We start from the raw sequence: 20,019 nt of genomic DNA, 5'->3' as shown, positions 1-20,019 counted from the left end.
CGGACTCCCACTTCGACGACGGGGAATGATTCAAGCATGTAAATCTATGAAATATACCAATACTGGAGTACCACGGTTTACAGGTAAGTAACTTATTTTCTTCACGTTCAAGGTCATACCCAAGAAGGAATCTCTGTAAAATTTACATTTTAAAGAGAAGTTTTGAGGTTTCAGAAATTCAATTAAGGCCACCCATTATCCATATTATATTCTTGTTGATGCATTTGCACTGCTCCCACAAGTCAATCTTGGGACACTAATTTAATTTTTAGACTCCAATTTCAAAGAACTTCACATTTACAGAGCATTTGAAAAATTTCAATTTTACGTATTGCTTCTTTATATACCCTTTATTAATCTGTTAATATTATTTAATTGTCTAAGCAGTTGCAGATCCCCTGAAATGGCGTTGCGGACCTCCACATGTCCCCTGACTACAGGTTTTGAGCTTCAGGCCTAGATAGTCTCCTCATTTACCCTAACATCCTTCAAAGTCCTGCTCTTTACATTCCATTTCTTACTTCTAGAGAGGAAGACCCCGTGGAATACCCACTCAAATATATGTGGACTGGCGTTTTCGCTGCCATGTTTCCTGAGTGGGGAACACCCAACCCTATTTTACAAAACCATCATGGGATTTAGTGCAGCGCAGCCCTATCCTTAAATCCCTCGAGAATGTTGTTGGGTCTCTGCTCTCAATTATATCTGTGACCAGGCATGTTTTTATATCTGATACGCTGTCACTGTCATGAGCCATGGAATGTTGTTGGGGATCCATTCCACGAGCAAGGTAATGTGTGGAAATCTATTCTAGAACAGGAAGTGGGGTGGCAGTTGAAACGGGAGCTGGGCGAGTGGTGGAGACCTGTTTTCCGTCCTGCTATTAATCAATCTTTTGACACTATTGATCAAACAGTAATTATGACTGATGCCAGTCAAAAAGGCCTGGGGGCAGTGCTCATCCAGCGTAGAGAGGGAAGGGATGAGGTAGTTGCATTTGCTTCCAGAAGTCTGAGGGAGGTGAAGTGACTTATACAGCCATAGAGCGAGAATCACTGGCCTGTTGGTGGGGCATATTACATTTTAAGCCATATTTGTGGGGTTCAAAATTCACGGTACGGGTGGATCATAAATCGTTGGTACAACTGTTTACCACTAAGGGTGGTGAATGAGCAACTCCCAGGTTTGCCAAATGGTTGAACAGGCTTCAGGCACACAAATTCAAAATTGTATGTGTTCCAGGGAAGAGAAATGTATTAGCAGATTGCTTCTCTAGGTTACATGGAGATAGTAATGATGAATTGGAAGAGGACATGATGAAGGAAGATACTGACTTTGTGTGCAGTGTGGAGAGCCATCCTGAGGGTACCATATCTGAACAAGAATCGAGAGATACATGTGAGTCAGATCAGGAAATCAAGGATGTTATATGAGGCATAAGTCTGGTATGGTCTAAGTGGATGTTTTGTAAACGACTGAAATATCTCAATTAACACGTTATGTGCCGTTGCCGTAGTTTAGGGCCATAGTTTATTGTCTAATAACTGGTTCTTGTACAGTTTATATTATACTGCTCATATGTTTTTTCTTGTATGCAATCCTTAGCAAATCGTCTTTAGGAACTTATTGTGTACTAAATTCTGAAGTCTGTTTCTGTATTCCTCCCATTAGGGTTCTCAAAATGCCTTTGGTGCTTTGTGGTATGCAGAGGTTGGTTGTACCAGAAATCTTTTAACACTTGGACCACACTTGCATCTGTGAAGGATTGGCCGTCCCATTCTTTCATGTATGGTCCCTGTCGTTTTATGTCCTGCCTGTTTAGATATTTAATTTTCATATGTAGTATGTTGCTGTTTTGAAGCCTTTGTTTGATACCAACGTCAACTGCCCTCTTGGTTTGTGCTGTAATTCTTCTGTTTTTAACGTGGCTGTGTTGCATGTTTTCACGCGTATGAACTAATTGTTGCACTTTGACTTACGTTGATTATTTCGAAGAGCATTTGCGGCATGTGCTATATAAACCCCTTTTGACTCTCATGTACAGATGAAAGAGCTTCGAGCCCAAGCAGAAGCGCATAGGCACAGGGTGCATGGAACACACTTCTCTCGGGATCATCTGAACCAGATATTGTCTCACAGCAATACATTTTGGGATGCTGCATCTACCTCGAGCACAGACGACACACTTAGCACCAACATTAAAGCGCTGGACCTCGCAGGGTAGGCTTTTATTAAGGATTTATTAAAGGCTTATAATTCTAATAAAGTAAATGATCTCCGTGTTCATGTTCACAAGTTGGTACTCCTGATTTTCGCAGTGAAGTAAAACCAAAGAATGCTCACAGCTGGAATGATATTGCATTGCAGCTAGGTAGTCGGTTGGCACAAATTCCGGTTCCACCGTGCTCCAAATCTCTAAAGAAAAAATAACCTCTTGTTTAGATGTTTTGTTGGCCATGTGACAGTCCAATACAAGCAAATAAAGAACAAGGGAATATAGATAACTGAATGCATCTTTTCAAAGGTGTGTCATGCGTTTGCCGAGAGCATTTTTAGAACCTGTACATCTTGTGGGAAAAAAACTTTGCAAACATTGATCCTCGGGATCCAGTAAACTAAATATAAATGTAGGGTCATACATTTTGAAAATATAAATATTTAAATATATGTTGCAAATCTGAGTCAAACATTCAGAATACATACGTTAAATTCCATATGTTTGTTCCTATATTAATAGGATTATTAGAATGATATCATCTGGGGCATCATGTTGTGTCTAAGAGCAGTGCACTTGGGGCCAAGTTATGGTTGAGTTGTTAACCTTAGCTAGCAAATTTCAGTAATTTATAAATTTTAATATTCATTTTAGCAGTAAACAGAGGAGAACTGTATTAACAGGTAAGACATTATAATAATATTATACAATGCAAAGTTTACATCCCCTCAATGGTAAATTGAAAATCTTGTAGTTGAACATCAAACTACCACATCTATAGGGAGCATTTGGTGAGCAAGGGGTGTTTAATTAACCGTGAGAAACACATCTGATAGAGACTTCTAGCCACAGACACCTTACAATAGAATGTTCCTCAGGTGTCAGACTGGCCCAGCAAATTCTTAGTAGTACCTCTGTGCGCCGGAAGGTGGCGCTAATCGGCTCTGCATCTGCGTCCTAGGCGTTGGTCACACCGGATGTGACATAACTCTATAGGCATCACCCCAGCGCAATGCCATCAGTGCTTTTCTTTCTGTGCCATCAGCACTGATCTTGGAGAGCTTCCTCAGTCATTTTTTGACGGCTCTTTTCAACTTTTTGTCAAAACATTTCGCTCCCAGTGTGCCTTAGGGATGGGGCCTAAGAAACCTTTGTGTTTTAAGCCCTGTGGAGCCTGTCACAGACAGATGTCTTTGACGGGCCCCCACCTGGTTTGATTATGGTGCCTGGAGCTGGACCAGGACTCCAAGGCCTGGTCTGACTGCCATTCGATGAACCCCAAAGTGATCCTGGAGCAGGTGCTGAAGATTCTAGTCATCCGACAGAAACACGTAGTGATAGATTCCTTACCTTAGAATTACCCCCAGGCGTCAGACTGGATCCGGAAAATTTTCATCAGCAGTACCCCTACGCATCGGTAGGTGTCGTCATGCGGCTACGCGTGCGTTGTTGGTGCCGGGATGACGTCCCTGGAGCTACTTAGACGCGCCCACGTGCGCTAACATCAGTTGGTTTTTTTTCCGCACCAGCAAACACAGATCCGGGAAGAGCAAGTACCCCCAGTCACTTTTTGACTGAGTTTTTTCGAGGCCTTTTACCTCATTTCTTGTGAGTCGATCAACTCCTGGCATCCTAGGGGTGCCCGGCTTCAAGAACTCCGGGGACTGTCACTGCATGATGTCAGTGACGGACCCACACCGCATGTGTCTCTACTGCCTGGGGTGCGACCACGACTCCAAGTCGTGCACCGACTGCCAGGCCATGGTGCCGAAGACTTTGCTGGAGCGGTCCTGTAAGTTACTGGAAGTCCAGCAGTCATATCCGCGCTGCTCACAGTCTCGGTCCCGTGGGAAGTCAAGGGACCGGTCGCACTCACTCGGGGTAAGGTATGTCGATGCCTTTCAAGAAGAAGTCGAAGAAGCGCCGTCGCTCTTCAACCTCTCGTTGTGCGACGTGGCTGAGGGTGCAGGAGGTGCCACCCCCGCGGCTCCGGCAGAGCCTGCGATGTCGCCGCCGGCCTACCCATCCTTTCTGGGTCCGTCGGCGACGCCTGCACAGGTGCAAGAGTGTCTTGCTGCCATGGCCCGACTCTTTAGGCCGTCTGGCCCCGCCTGTGTGCCTTCGGGGGTCCTGTCCTTCCGACACCGGTGGCTTCAGCCCCGACATCGCTGGACCTCCCTGGATTCGGGCTCGGATCCCTAGAGATATCGGTTGACCATGATAACACCTCCACTGGAGTCGACCCTGCCTCCGGCACCACCTCCCACGTCGTCCCGTACTACAGCAGACGTCGTACCCGGTTTCAACCCTGAACCAGACGCCGATTCCAACGCCGATGGGGCCTTTCTACCCCTACGTCCGTCCTCCTTATTTTCAGCCTGTTTCACAGTCTTCGGAGGAAGGGGAGGGGTCTGAGGACCCTCTAACACAACAGTGTTGTGATGATCTGGACTGGGCAGAGGATTTGGGGGATGCCAGTGGTCTAGACACTTCGCCTGACCTTGGCAAGCCATCTCCTCTTCCGTGGCTGCGGAGGAGGGACCAAGTTATGCAGTGGTGTTGCGTAGTGCGGCCGAGGCTCTCCACCTCAAACTCCCTACAGTGGCAGTCAGGACTAACCTCCTGACAGAAGTGCTTTAACTGGCAGCAACCTCTTTGGAGCCCTTGCTGCCTTTTGATGATGCACTGTCTGACGATCTTTTGGGCACTTGGTCCAGGCCCAAAACGGGCTTCTGTGGACAGGAACTTGGCCCGACGTCATCGCCCGGCTCCTGGCGACCCCCTCTTTCTCTCCCAACACCCCACCCCTGAGAGCTTAGTTGTCCAAGCCTCTGCATCCCAGAGCGCATTCCTTCCGCACCCCCGGATAGGGAATCCAAGAAGCTGGAGCAGCTTGGCAAGAAGATGTTTTCATCTGTCAGCTTAGGGCTGCGGTCGGTGAACACCACATGCCTCTTAGGCCGTTACTCCTAATCTGTGTGTGACACGGTTGCACAGTGGTTCGCTGAACGCCAGGTAGGACAAACTCAGCCGCCGGTGCATGATGGATCATGAATGGTGTCTGAATTCGGACATGGCACAAGGTCTCTTTCACAGTGGGGAGAGCCTTGGTTAGATCTATTCGCCACCGAAGAGAACGCGCAATGTCATCAGTTCTCCACGTTAGAATTTGCAAGGCGGCACTCGCTAGGCGACGCTTTTCATTGCGAGTGGGGTTGCGGTCTACTATACGCCTTGCCTCTTATACCACTACTATCCCAGAGTGCTGAAGAAGATCAAGCACGACCGGGCTCACGTCATTCTTGTGGTTCCAGACTGGGCTCGAAGAGTATGGTATCCCGAGCTACTCAGCATGGCGATCGATCCCCAACCCTGACTGCCTCTTCGGGAGGACCTTCTGGTGGAGCAGCAGGGGAGGGTCCTGCACCCGAACTTGTCCAGCCTCCACCTTCTTGTGTGGAGATTGAGCGGCGGCAGTTGGCGTCTTTTGACCTGCCTCCTGAAGTTTGTGCTGTTATCTTGGCAGCCAGGCGTTCCTCCACTAAAATGGTATACACCTGCAGCTGGAATAAATTTGTGGCATAGTGCACAGAAAAGTCTGTGGATCCCCTTTCTGCTCCTCTTTCAGAGGTTCTTCTATTTCTCCTTTCTTTGGCCCAGCAGGGCTCTGCTCTGGGAACTGTCAAAGACTATCTCTCGACCATTTCAGCCTTTTTATGGCTTCCAGATCAGCCTTCACTTTTCAAGTCTCTTGTTGTAAATAGATTCTTAAGAGGCATTATTCATCTTTTCCCTCCTGTTCCTTTCATAATGCCTCAGTGAGACTTGAACCTGGTTCTGACCTATCTGATGTGTGTTCCCTTTGAGCCACTTCACAACTATCCTCTTCGTCTTCTCATTATAAAGACTGCTTTCCTGGTTACCATCACCTCTGCCAGACGAGTGAGCTCCAGGCTCTTTCTTCTAAACCTCCATTTCTCTCAGTCCATCCAGACAAAATTGTTCTACGGACTCATCCATCTTTTCTGCCAAAGGTTGTCACTGCCTTTCACATTGGGCAGACCATCACTTTGCCCTCCTTCTTTCCACCTCCGCATCCCTCAAAGAGGCTCCACCGTCTGGACCCAAAACGTGCGCTCCCATTATATTTGAAACGCACACAACTGTTCCGGGTGGATGGCCAGCTCTTTGTTGGCTACGTGGGCACCAAGAAAGGTCGGGCCATGCACAAGCGGACCATCTCTCGGTGGGTCGTTCTGTGCATAAAGGCTTGTTATTCTTTGGTTAAAAGAAGCCTCCGGTGGGGCTGCGCACCCATTCTAACAGGGCGACGGCAGCTACTTCTGCTTTGGGATGGGGAGTTCCCTTGCATGACATCTGTCAGGCAGCTCCCTGGGTCTCGCTGCACACGTTTACCAAGTATGGACAGCCAAGGACAGCCAAGTCCGGAGAGAAAGCTTCCTTGGCCGTTCTGTTCTCCAGGACTTTCTGGTGTGATCTTGGTACGCAGACCCACCACCGGGGTTGGTATTGCTGGGGTATCTATTCTAAGGTAAGGAATCTATCACTAAGTGTTTCTTTCAGATGCACAAGTTACTTACCTTCGCTAACGATATATCTGTAAGAAACATTAGTAGTGATAGATTCCTTACCACCCCACCCATCCTCCCCGTTCTGCGAACTGATTCCTAGGGTTAAGGTCATCCCTTTCAGGGCAGTAGTTTCATGGCACCAGTGGTCAGTTTCTTGCATGGCACTGTGTTCCTGGCCCGGAAAGTCGTGTACAGAACTGACGTCAGCGCGCGTGTAGCTCTAGCAACGTCGTCCCGGCGGCAATGATGCCAATGACGCACCCGAAGCCGCACGACGGCACCTACCGACGTGCAGGGGTACTGCTGACGAAAACTTTCCAGATCCAGTCTGACGCCTGGGGTAATTCTAAGGTAAGGAATCTATCACTATTAATGTTTATTACAGATATATCGTTATCGCTACGCTCGGCACTGGATAACTCTGTACTGCTCCAGGTCCTAGGTCACTTGGAAGATCTCAGGCTTACTCTCGGAGTCGTTCCAGTCGGTCCTCATTGAGGTCAAAATCTTTATTGGGTAAGTCCCACAGTAGAAGAAGACCAGGAAGTCAAAGTGTTCTTCGACTTCACCGTGCCGTTCCAAGCCACCGGGTGAGGCACAGGAACAAAGCCACAGGTTAAACTTCCTCCGCGGAGCCTGTGTCCACTCCACACGTCCTAGAATTTCTCAGAGCCAGAGCATCCCCCAACCCTACAGGCCTCATGGGTTTGGAAGGTGCCCTGACTGGATATAAGCTGGCAGGTTTGCCCACGCTACCAGATGGGCCCTTTAGATTGGTTTCTCAACCTCCACCGGAGTCCAGTCCAGTGATGCTGTTCCCGATGACCCGAGTTCATTGTCATTCCAAACCCCGATACAAAGTGGACCAGCTTAGTCCAAGTCTACTCCAGCGCTCACCTGACCAAGTACCTCCGGGTCAGAGGCAGCGACTACATTATCTGACAAGCCATGTAATGGATATGCTTTGTGTGGATCTGAGGATCCTTATGGATATTCTGAACCCGTTAGGAAACCCTTGGTGGAGGATGTCTGGTATGAAGAACTGGCTGATGCCAGTGGTATGGACACCTTGACAGACACTGGCCTGGTCTCGCCACCTAGTGTGGCTATGAAGGAAGGAGCTTCTTTTGCCATGGTGGTGCAGAGGTGCTCCAAATTGTTCAGCAGGGTTACATCCTTCTGTTCTAAGAAACCCCACCACCCATGCCACTGGCCTCTGTTTGGCTGACAGAGAATCACCTGTCCCTGTTGCTTCGGGAAGGGCAGCCACTTTTGGCTAAAGAGGCCATAAAGAGGGTGCTGATATCAGTAGTAGGTTGTGTATCCTCCTACCGTTACTTTCTGGTGCCAAAGAAGGTCAGAGACCTACTCCCTATTTTAGATCTGCACCCTCTCAACTTCTTCCTGAAAAAGGAGAAATCCAAAATTGACTAGAGACTAGATGATAGTGCTGAATTTGCAGCATCTATATGCCGTCCTGGCAGTACACAGACGTTACCTGTGGTTCACAGTAGGCAACAAGCACTTTCAATTCACTGTATTCCTCTTTGGCTTTAACTGCACCCCGTCGGATGTTCACAAAAGTGAGAGTGTTAGTTGTAGCACATCTGCAGAGGTCAGGAGTTTCAATCTTCTTCTACCTCGATGACTGGATGTTGAAGATGGTCTTGTCCCAGGCAGTCGTCGTCCACCTCCAAACTAGAGAAGACATGCTGCATTTGCCGAGGTTCATTATAGCATGCCAGAGTCATACTTGACTCCCTCTCAGATGCTCCCTTTTATCTGAGCTATTCACATTTTGTCTCGAGTGGGGCTCAGGACTCCTGTACGCCTTCCCGCTGATATCAGTCCTGCCCCGAATTCCGAAGATCAGGACAAACTGGGCCCAAGTCCTCCTTGTGGCTCTGGGTAGGGCACATAGAGAATGGTATCCCAAACTCCTGAAAACTAGCATCGGTGACCCTATCAGTCTGCCCCTTCGGGAGGATCTCCTGTTGCAGCAACAAGCCAGGGTTCTGCACCCGAAAATGCGCACGCTCCACCTTCATGATTGGAGAGTGAGTGGTGGCAGTTGACAGTCTTCGATTTTCTTTCCAATGTCTTTGAGGTAATTTTGGCAGTTAGGCCGCTCTTCGCAAAGATCTTATACTCCTGCCTCTGGGCAAGTTTGCGGCTTGGTGCACTGAAAAACATGGTGACCCTCTTTCTACACCCTTATCCGAAGAGTTACTGTTGTTTTGTCTTTAGCCTGGCAGGGCCTTGCTCTGAGCATAATTAAGGTATATTTTTTTTGTATTTGCTGGATCAACCCTCCCTGTTCCTGTTGTCACCTGTTGCGGCACGTTTTCTAAAAGGTCTTCGACTCATGTTCCCATCAAAACCTTTAGTTATGGTCCAATGTCACCTTAATTTGCTGCTGACCTCCCTGCAGCCATGCATGTGCAATCCTCACCTCCATGCTTGGTGCCAATGACTGCTGACTGCTTTCTACCTCCCTCCTAAAGTTGTAGATGTAATCTTGGCAACCCCATGCCGCATTCTGTATATGCCTTCCATTGGGACACATTTCTGGTTTGGTGCAGTACTCAAAAGATTGATTCACTTCAAGCCAGGTTATCTGAACTACTTCTTTTTGTATTGTCTCTAGCCCAGCAAGGCATTGCTCTGAGCACAATTAAGGAGCACCTGTCAACTCTTTTGGCTTTTTTGCGGTTGCTAGATCAGCTCTCTCTGTCCAAATCACCAATTGTAATGTTTTTTTGAAGGGTTTCCAATATTTGTTTCCACCTGCTCTCTTTATCATTACCCGGTGGGACCTTACGTTGCAACTCATCTCCTTGATGTGTACTCTTTTTAAACCACTGTATAGCTGTCTAATCATCACCATATTTTTGGTGTGGCTGGTGAGTGAGCTGGAAACCTTGTCTGTCACCATGCTCTAGTCTATTGTCGTCCCAGACAGGCTGGTACCGAGAACCCCAGCTTCCTGTCTTCCAAAAGTGGTGACTCATTTTCACATCAGGTAAAACATCATCATATCTGTGTTGTTCGCTGTGAGAAAGTCATTCTTTTTGCCCTACTCACCCCCATTGTTTTGACTAGTACTGGTGGTAACTGACTCTGACTGTGCTCTGCTACCCAGACCATTGGCCAGTTCTCTGATTGAAAAGGTACATGGTAATTTTGTACAATTAAAATTGGTAATGACAGAGCCCTGTAAATCCCTAGGATATAATAAGACAAGGGGGATTGAAACTACATATAAGTCCCACGTTTATAATAGGGCTGGGGAGTTTAGAGGTGCAGTAGATTGCCTGCACTGAAGTGTGCACTGATGTGTTGCGTATTATCATTTTTAAAGGCTGCCTTGCTTTGCAGACTGTCTTTAAATGAAAATTACACACAAATTCGACTTTGGTGGTACATGTACTTCCCAAGTGGTAATTTACCTTCTTTTTACATATAGGTCACCCCTAAAGTCTCCCCTAGGTGCCTCGGGGCGGGTGGTATGTAACTATAAGCAGGGACATCAGAAAATATGTTTTATATGCCCCAGTGAGGGAATACAGCCTATTTAGTTTTCCTCATTGTAGATTATTAGCTTCACAGGCTAACATTGGAATATTTTATTTCTGTACAAATATTGCTAGGAATGAGCTAGAATATCTTTCAAAGACTTAAAAGATTGGTAATGAAAAATCCAACTTGTCACTGTTGAAGTTATCATAACTGGTACAAAAAATAGGTTATCGAACTTTCTTTTCTGTGAGCCAAAATCCAGCCTTCAAGCAGCCTCTCCTGATTGGTCAGCCTGAACAGGCGTAGCCAGGCTGCTTTGATGAGTTGATAAGTGGCCCTGTACAGCAGAGATTATTTGATGGGGGGGAGCTCTGCAGCTGGGTAAATTAAACTGAGCTTCAGAGGTAGAGCAGGACATTAAGGAGTGCTGGGCTTTCCCCCTCTAATCCTGTCCCCAGAGGCCAAATGGCAAGCCCGGAATGAAATTTGTGGAAGGTCTGGGAGGGGAGTGTTAATGGAAAATGAGCCACTCTAGTAGAGCGAAGAAGGGCAAGGCAGTGGAGTAAAGGGCCAGCTCTTGGTGGATTGTGCTCTGCATTACAATTTTCTACACACTGGCAAAAAAAAAACAGCTCCTTGGAAGTTTTCTGGCTCATTTCACCAGGGCCAAAGCTGTTATTAGTAGACTGGCGTGCAGAGTGCCTGTTCTAGATATTTGCCCTGTTGCTAAGTGGGCATCCCTTCATACACTCACAAAGCACTATTGCCTGGACAGCCAGGTACATTGCCAGGAGCGCTTTGTCTGCTTGATCTAGCAGGATTATTTGGTCTGAGCACTTGCAGACCACAGATTCCCCACTGGCCCTCCCCTTCTCCCTGTTCAGGGAACCAGGCTGTTTTCCATGTGAAAAAGGTCATAAGTGTAGTGGTCTGCACAACTGTCAAAGCCAATTATCTGTTGGGCTCTGCATCTCAGCGCATGTACAGCCCAGAAAGCAACTGATGTCGGCGGTCGTGAGTGATGCCGATATGCAGTTCTCTGAGTCACTTCCGGAATGGAATGGTGTTGGCATGGAGCTGCAAGCCTCAGAACAGCACACAGAGATACTACTTGAAACGTTTCCAGACCAGTCTGATGCCTGGGGAATATTCAGAAAGTGAGGAATCTGGGTTTAGATAGAGCTTATAATAGAAAGAAAGAGCTGTACCACTGAGCTGGGATGAGCTCACTGAGGACTTTCGTGCCCAGCTCAAAGTCGACACATTCCCCCCGTAGAGGTGCATTGGTAAGCCGCTAATGCAGCGCTGTCCCATCACCCGCGCTGATGTATGTAAATTAATGGACACACAAAAAATGGGAAACCACATTGGAGGAAACCAAATCATGGAAAAACTATTTTAAGAAAATAAAAGTAAATGGAAAATTTAAGGAAACATTTTAAAGGAAATATAACTTTAAGGAAAAATCCAGAATTACATTAAATTTGGGTTGAGAATAGGACTAGTGAGGGGTTTTTGGGTTCAGGGATGGGTAATGTTTAGTGGTGATGAGAGGTCTTTAGGGGCCAAGAATGGGTGGAATTCAGGTATAGAAAGGGGTTTTCAGGGTTCAGAGATGGGTGGAGTTTAGACGTGGGGAAGGTTTTTTTTATCAGGAATGGATAAAATTTAGTGTTGGTGAGGGTTTTTTAGGGACCCCAGCTGAGTGGAATTTAGGGATGGTGAAGTGTTTTTAGGGTTCAGGGATGGGTGGAGTGTAGGGGTATTGAGGATTTTTTAGGGTTCATAGATAAATGTCCAGGGAAATTGAGTTTTTTATGAGTGATAAAGAGTTTTTGGTATTCAGAATTGGGTGGAGTTTATGGTGGTGAGGTTATGTTATGTTATGTTATTTTTTTTTTTTTATATAGCGCGCGGCGACTCAAAAAGAGTATCCCGGCGCTTTAGCAGCAAGACCTACGACGAGATAACATAACACAGCAGTCAAACAAAAAAGGGGAGCTCAAATAAAAAAAAAGGGAACAAAGCCTATAAAGTAAACAACCAGGTCTTTAGACCCTTCCTAAAAGCAAGTAGACTGGGGGCGCCCCGAAGTGTCAGCGGCAGAGAGTTCCACAGCTGTGGTGCCAACAGTCCAAAGGAGCGACCTCCAATGCGAGCTCTTTTCACACGTGGCACCACCGCCAAGAACTGTGACTCCGATCTGAGAGCACGGGCCGGATGATAAAAGGCCAGTCTCCTTTGGAGGTACTTCGCGCCCCCGGCATGGAGGGCTTTATAGGCCAGAGTCAGCGTTTTAAAGATGATCCGCTTGCGGATAGGCAGCCAATGTAAGGTCTGCAAGAGACCCGCAACACTGGCTCGCCTATTTAAGCCATAGACGGCTCTCGCCGCAGCATTCTGCGCAACCTGGAGACGCTGCAGCAGATACTCTGGCAGGCCCAGGTAAAGGGCATTAGCATAATCCAACCTGGACCCGATCAAAGCATTCACGGTCAGTTTCCGGTGTTCTTCCGATAGAAGGGGTAGAAACTTCCTCAGCACCTTGAGGAGGCCAAAGCAGGTGCCCGTCACCCCCAAGATCTGGGCTCTCATCGTCAGGCCCTTGTCCATCTTAACCCCCAAGTTCTTAGCAACTAAAGATGGACGGGATGGTGGAAACATGTTAGTAGGCCACCAAGCTTGCCAGTCAGGATCCGACGCACAGCCAAAGAAGAGGACTTCAGACTCAGATTAAACCATCTAAAGACAGCCTCAAGGCAATCCCGGATGCTCTCTCCATTAAAATCTCCTCCACTCTTACAAGAGAAGAGGAGCTGTGTGTCGTCAGAGTAGGACACGATCCGGGCCCCGAAAGACTTCGCCAATGCCGCCAAAGGGGTCATAAAGATGTTAAAGAGGGTCGGGCTCAAAATAGAGCCCTGCGGGACCCCGACACCCAATGGCGGCATCACAGCAGAGTTCGGGGAGGCCCAGACCGTTTGTCGGCGGTCAGCTAGAAATGATGAAAACCAGCTGAGCACCGTCCCCCTTAGGCCAATCTCATAGAGTCTAGAGAGAAGGCCCTCATGGGGAACGGTGTCAAAGGCCGCCGACAAGTCCAACATGACCAGCATGGCCTTGCCACCCGAGTCCAGTACCCCTTTAATGTCTTCCGACACCTCCAGGAGCGCTGTCTCTGTGCTGTGGTTTGGGCGAAAGCCCGATTGGGTGGCATGCAGAATCTCGTGCGATTCCAGAAAATTGGAGAGCACCGTGTGTATGTGCTTCTCCAGAATTTTCATAAGGGCTGGCAAGAGAGAAATCGGTCTGTAATTGACCAATGCCTCAGGGTCGAGGCCAGGCTTCTTCAGCAGGGGGATGACCATTGCCTGCTTCCATGCTTGCGGTACCAGACCCTGGCTGAACGAGAGATTCAAAAGTGGATTGACCAATGGATTTAAAGCTTCCGCCATTTTTGATAGAAACTTGGCCGGGCAGGGGTCCAAAGGCGATCCAGTTTTAAGCGTGCCCATAAGCCCTAAGGAAGCAAAGGCTGAAATGGAGGGGAAGATTGCCAGCATCGGGCCAGATGAAACCGCCAGACGTGAGCCATCCTCGGTGCAAAGTGACCCTACAGGCGCCACCAGATGAAAAGAGTCCTGGATAAGCTTTATCTTGCTGGTGAAAAAGTTAGCAAGATCCGCAGCCCAGGACTTAGGGGGCATGTCTCGGGAGGCATTAGAGCGGGGAGCTGTAAATTCTCTCACTATGGAAAAGATTTCCTTACAGGAGTTAGAGGCAGCCTCTATTCTCCCAGCAAGATAAGCCTTTTTTCCAAGGCGAATTGGGAATGGGAGCGTTTAGATGGAGAAAGTAGTTTTTAGGGTTCGGGGATAGGGAGAGTTTTGTGATAATGAGGGCTTTTAAGAGTTATGGATGGGTGTGTTTAAGGGTGGTGAGGTTTTTTATGATTCAGGAATGGATGGAGCTTAGAGGTAGTGAGGGGTTTTAGGGTTCAGGGATGGGTGGAGTGTAGGGGAAGAAAGAGCTTTTAGGGTTCAGGGATGGGTCCAGTTTAGGGATCAAGGACGGGCGTACTTTAGGTGTAGGCATGATGCCTTTCTTAAAAACCTGAAACTCCATGCTTTTTGGAGCTATGCAATTGTTGTATGTAAGAGACAAACACAAGAAGATGATGGGCAGAGCGGTGAAACTTTTCAGACACTCGCCCCTAGTCACAGATCTAGGTTGAATCCATCATCCTTCTTTAGCTCACTTTGTATGTAAATGGCAACAAAAATACATTAAAAAAATAAATTACAATATTCACATGATTTATATACCTTCTTTAGCTCACTTCACCTCCCTAGTTAAGACCCAGCCGTATGCAAATCAGTCTTGACCCCGTTCGTCAGGGGAACAGTCCAGCCCAAACTGCTGAACCCTGTCTTCCCTGGACTGGAAACACGCTTCCTGGGACCGGATTCTGGGTTATGCCCATCACCAGTCAGGCTAGCTTGAATCCGTGGCAAAGTGAGCAAGGGACCCACGTCTGGGCATACCCTACCATCTTAGGGCAAACGAGGCAAACACAAGGAGATGATGAACAGAGCGCTGAAACTTTAGACACTCACCCCCAGTCACAGATCTGAGTTGAATCGATCATCGTTTTTTAGCTCACTTCATCACTTCGGATGTAAAAGACAACAAAAATAAATTTGAAAATACATTTTAATATTCATATGATTTATATACCTATATATTAGACATGTATATTTAAATGTAAAAATACACACATATATAAAATAGTATTGGTGGTGATGTAATGACCCACAAGGAAACAACTTATTTTCATCATATAAAAACCCTTTGTTATACATAATTTCAGTCACTACGCAAACCTGTGAAAGTGTCTCACATTCATATATTATCTTGCTTTGAGCTCTGCCATTAGCAATAAATCTCCAGCAAGCCATATATTTTGGTTTTAAAAATACACAAATGTATGTGCAGTCACAGATCACATCATAACTGTGACCTCACTCTTCCATAGCCGCTAGCTATACTCCCTAAATCAAACGTAATTTATAGAAGAATATTTTCCTTTGTTTAAATGCAGGGTGGGAGTAAAATGATCACGGTCATGGACTATAATGAAGATATGCTTGCACGGTTACTGCTGGTTCATTGATTCACTACAAAGTTTGGTTTCTTATCCTTTATTACCAATGCCAAGATGCTTACCAGACATCAAAATATTTTGGGAAAGGGGCAAAACTATATTTTTCTCTCGCTTTCCCCCAGCTGAATTTTGTCTTTGGTTCTCTCCTATACATTAAAATGCCATATTACTCCATTGAGTGGAGGTATGACACACATTACATTTTAACTGAACAGATGTTATTCTCCTGTACAGAAACTTCATGTCCAGAGCCAAAAGAGTAGCAATATCTATAACCCAGCAAGATGATGACAATAGGACTGTGTATATACATGCCCGAGATTAATGATACTTTTTTAAATATATTCAGAAGTAATCACAATATAGCAGCAGTTACTGTGGTATGCTGTGGAACTGATTGTGCCTATAAGGAAGCACTACAGGTCATGTGGGAGTACTTTCTAGTATTCACTTATTCTGCCTCGTACATACATAGGGATGCCTTGTATATGAAATTAAAGTACCCCATGCCTTACATTATAAGGATATTGCAAGTCACTGAGGAGTACCATGACGAGGCAGAAGGCTGATTTTTTTTTATAAGGTTATGGAACTCTGAGGTGACTTGGAATATCCTTATCATGTACTTCAGAGGGTACTTTATTCCCCAAATCATGGTCACACTGTCACCTTTTCCACAAACCACTTGAATCAAGGGTGCGTATCTCTTTCATTTGAAAGTGCATGTTTGTAAACATGAGCAAAAAAATGGGATCTTTAGTGTACAATTAAACACATTAAAAGGTTGTTCGATATTTGTTGCAAACGCTAGTAGAAGCTGTTTCATACAAGTTTGTTTTTCTTAAAAAGGCACAGTAGATACATGCAGAAAGATTCAAACTTTTTTTCATAATTCCCTAAAGAGTGCAAAAAACAAACATTGCCATAAATATCTCTTTTCTACCAGTAAATGTACAGATACAAAACTGCAAAAGAAGGAAAGCAACATTTCCTTTTCGTTCTTTAGATAGCTGCTTTAATTATGCTCCATGACTTGACCTGCCTTTTTCCTTGGCCACTGGCAGCAGGCATTATGACGTCATAACTCAACTGTAATAATAATTTATTACAGTTCAGTTATTAAGTTATTTCTTTATAATCGGCAACTGGGTGCAGCACATATCGCAAATTATAAATAAATTCGAGATGGGTTTCTATACAGGGATTGCAAAATCCCATGATTTATACAGCTAACCAGCTAGTCACAATGAATCAGCTTCACAGAGCAATAAATATGTTTGCCTTTGGCCAATGTGAGTATATATTCTCAGTAAGTTACTGCGCTGCATTTACCGATCAGTAGTAACTTCATCATCTCAAGATACTCTAGGCTATTTCCAAGGGTCGAGACATATACAGTGGTTAAAAAACGTTCATTCATTTTTAGTTTGAGCCTAGCACAGCACTGCTCTAGGGATGACCTTTTGGAATCGATCTGCAGTTTTGAAACCTACGTGCTTGTGGCGGCATCCACCTTGCAGAAGCGAGCAGTGGCACGCAGGGGCAATCTGTTGCTAATTAGCGTGGCCGCGCTCGCTTGTTTACATTTGCCTGCTCGCAGTCGCTTTTACTTTCTTTGTCGGCTGATCATGTCTACGTGCTAATAAGCTGTTGACAAGACACAATTGGAGACAAAGGCTTGGGGATTGTTTACAACAGTCGCTTTCACCACAATGGGGTCTGCTCGCTGCCTGCCAGGACTGTTTGTTCCCATTTGAAGTATCTGTGAGGAAATAATGTTCATGAAAAGGCATCTCTTTGGCACTTTTCTCGCGCTGACACGAGCAGCGGCAGCCCTCCTTTATGTAATACGCATTATCCTCAGATGTTTGCTTTTACACTACAGCAGTTCACGGTTTTAAATGTAACTTTTCTTTTATTCTATACTGCGCTAACTTTACTGGAATATATTGGAGCGTTTTACATTGGCACCAGTTATATTACCCAAAGACAACAATCATGTTATTTTTAGTAGGCACTGGGATTGTCCAGAATCACAGAATTGCTAGCCAGTACCGAGACTCGAGCGTGCTTTTCACAACTGCTCCAAGGTCGGCAACTCTAGCCTTACGCCACAACTTTGCGCACAAGAACTAAGGCAGCCCTCCTTTATGTCATGCGCATTTTTCTCAGTCATTTTGCTTTAACTCTGCTGCAGTTCACGGTTTAAAATGTATCTTGTTTTTTAAAATTCTATGCTGTGCGAACTTTACCCAAATATATTGGAGCGTTAAACATTGGCACCAGTTAAATTACACAAAGACAAGGATCATGTTATTTTTAGTAGGCACGGCGATTGCCCAGAATTTCAGACTTGTTAACCAGTACCGAGACTCAAGCATGCTTTTCACTCCAGCTCTAAGGTCGGCAACTCCAGCCTTATGCCACAACTTTACCCACAAGAACTAAACTATTTTCAAGGGTATATACAACAAAGCCATAGTTGTTGCTTATTTATCTTATGCAATCAACAACCATTCACAAAGACAATAGTCCTGTTTGTTGTAGGTATAATGTTACTTGTTGTCTTATATATACCTGTATGCAATGACTGAAGCAGCAAAATACCAGTCGGGTGGCACACTCCTAAGCACAGATTTTTAGCTTAAAGTGTTTAAGCCAAGCCATTCATTATGTCTGTCATGCCCATTTGAGAGACCGCCCCACCCCAGTTTTTTTATCCCACTTTAAGCCCTGCTGCTGAAGTTCCGATGTCGATGTTGGCTAACATCATGAGGAGCGCCAGTCGCAGCTTTTGTGTCAGGGAAACGCCATAGTGTGAACACGTGTTTGTTGTTTTATTAATGCATATAATATTTTACACACTAACAGGGTATGTCCTACTACCAATCTGTGTGAGTTTATAAACTGCACATTCTGTTTCAGTAACAAGAAAAGTTTGTGGTAGAAAGGTTCCTGCTTGTTTCACAAAAAGCCATATTTAAAGATTGCCTATAAACAACTTAGGGCCAGATTCTGTATTTTAGAATCGGAAAATGTGATGTAGGTAAAAATTCGGTAATTTTTTACAGAATCGGTATTTACCAAATCGGTAATTCCCAATCATACCTATGGGCCTCCAGGCCCAATACCGAATCGGTAAATTCGGAATCAGCTATTCAAAAAAAGAAAAACTCAGGAGTCAGACAATTAGGTGCAACCACCCCCCTCCCAACCAGGAAGTGGCTACACCCAGGCAGGTGGAAGCAATTAGAAGCTTCTGGAGAGTCTGTGTGAGTAGAGCTGAGTCCCTGAGCCACAGGAAAACTTTTTTTGCATTTGAAAGAGAAAAATGGCAAAAACCAGTGAAAAGGAAGTTCCAGAGAGGAAGAGGAAATTTAAATTCAGCACCATGGAGCTGCAGGTCCTCGTGGAGGAGGTGGGGAAAGAACACCAAAAATTGTCTGGGAAGCAGTCCCTGATGGTGGCAGAATCTGCCAAAAGAAAGATTTGGCTGAAAATACAGTCGAAGGTGAATGCTGTAGGAGTGACTCCGCGGGAGATAGATGACCTGAAAAAGAGGTGGTACGCCCTCAGGAGCTCAACTAAGAAAAAAATTGCAGAGCTCCACAAAGAGGCAAACCATACTGGAGGAGGGAGGAACCGTGCACCTGCCCTGACTGAGCTGGAGGAGCTGGTGGAGTCCACCATAGAACTAGAGAGCGTCTGTGGACTGGGAGATGCAGACAGCTCAGCCAGAGCTGCCACCAGAAAAGGTAAGAAGAATGCACAGCAATCACCCCAACCCCATCACCTTCCCTCTACCCTATATGGCAGTGTTAACCCCACTCCAGTTGAGGTAGCAATATACACCAGCAATGCATTATGGGAGATGTAGTCATTGAAAGACCTACCATGTCATACAGCACACCAAGCAACAAGTTATGCAACACATCAATGATAAGTAAGCTGAGGCAATAGCTACAGTGTTTCAGTGATAAGAATGTAATTGTATAAGCAGTGCTGCAGGAGCACAGAGCTAATGTACGCAGGCGAGACATCTCGCAGGCGTACCAGGAAGAAGGAAGGCAGTGCACCACAGAGGGACGACACCCAGGAGGCAGGCACAAGTGCAGGGAATGACACAGAGGACACTTGTGCACCAACACACAGCCAGCCTCCCAAGACCTTGAAATGTCTCCACAGTTGCAGGCCTTCCCAAAGCGTTCTGGCTCCCCTCTACTACTGTCCTCACCTGAACTGCCTGCGTCACTGCCTGAAACAACACCTGCAGCTCAAAAGAGCAAGAGGCATATAGTTGCCTCACTAGTCCAAATGGAGACATCAGCAGGTAACATGGAGGGGGATGAGACACCAACCTTGGCTGGGGAAGGAAGCACTGCCATACAGCAGTACAGCGCAGAGGGTGCCCACACAGGTACCAGACGCTTCAGGTCCCGAGACAGCAGTGCTGCACAACATGTGGAGGGTCCCAGTGTCTACCATGGGCTGGAGGGTAGCATGGTGAAGATACAACGTATGCAGGGGAA

General features: G+C 46.1%; 1 protein-coding gene across 10 annotated transcripts in view; it reads left to right on the top strand.

Moving 5' to 3' along the window:
- The window catches only part of SAXO6 (stabilizer of axonemal microtubules 6), a 541,049-nt gene that overhangs the window by 301,692 nt on the left and 219,338 nt on the right, over positions 1-20,019 (top strand). For 9 of the 10 annotated variants that reach the window (XM_078676481.1, XM_078676550.1, XM_078676515.1 and 6 more), the window contains 2 exons: positions 1,672-1,710; positions 2,045-2,220. In XM_078676481.1, coding sequence (XP_078532607.1) covers positions 1,672-1,710; positions 2,045-2,220 — 215 coding nt within the window. The remainder of the gene's footprint in view (positions 1-1,671; positions 1,711-2,044; positions 2,221-20,019) is intronic. The other variant, XM_078676490.1, reaches the window with a different exon arrangement.

Source organism: Lissotriton helveticus, chromosome 1_1, assembly GCF_964261635.1.
Source record: "Lissotriton helveticus chromosome 1_1, aLisHel1.1, whole genome shotgun sequence".
Lineage (NCBI taxonomy): Eukaryota > Metazoa > Chordata > Amphibia > Caudata > Salamandridae > Lissotriton > Lissotriton helveticus.
The sequence above is the reverse complement of the archived record's forward strand: the minus strand, read 5'-3'. Positions and strand labels throughout refer to the sequence as shown.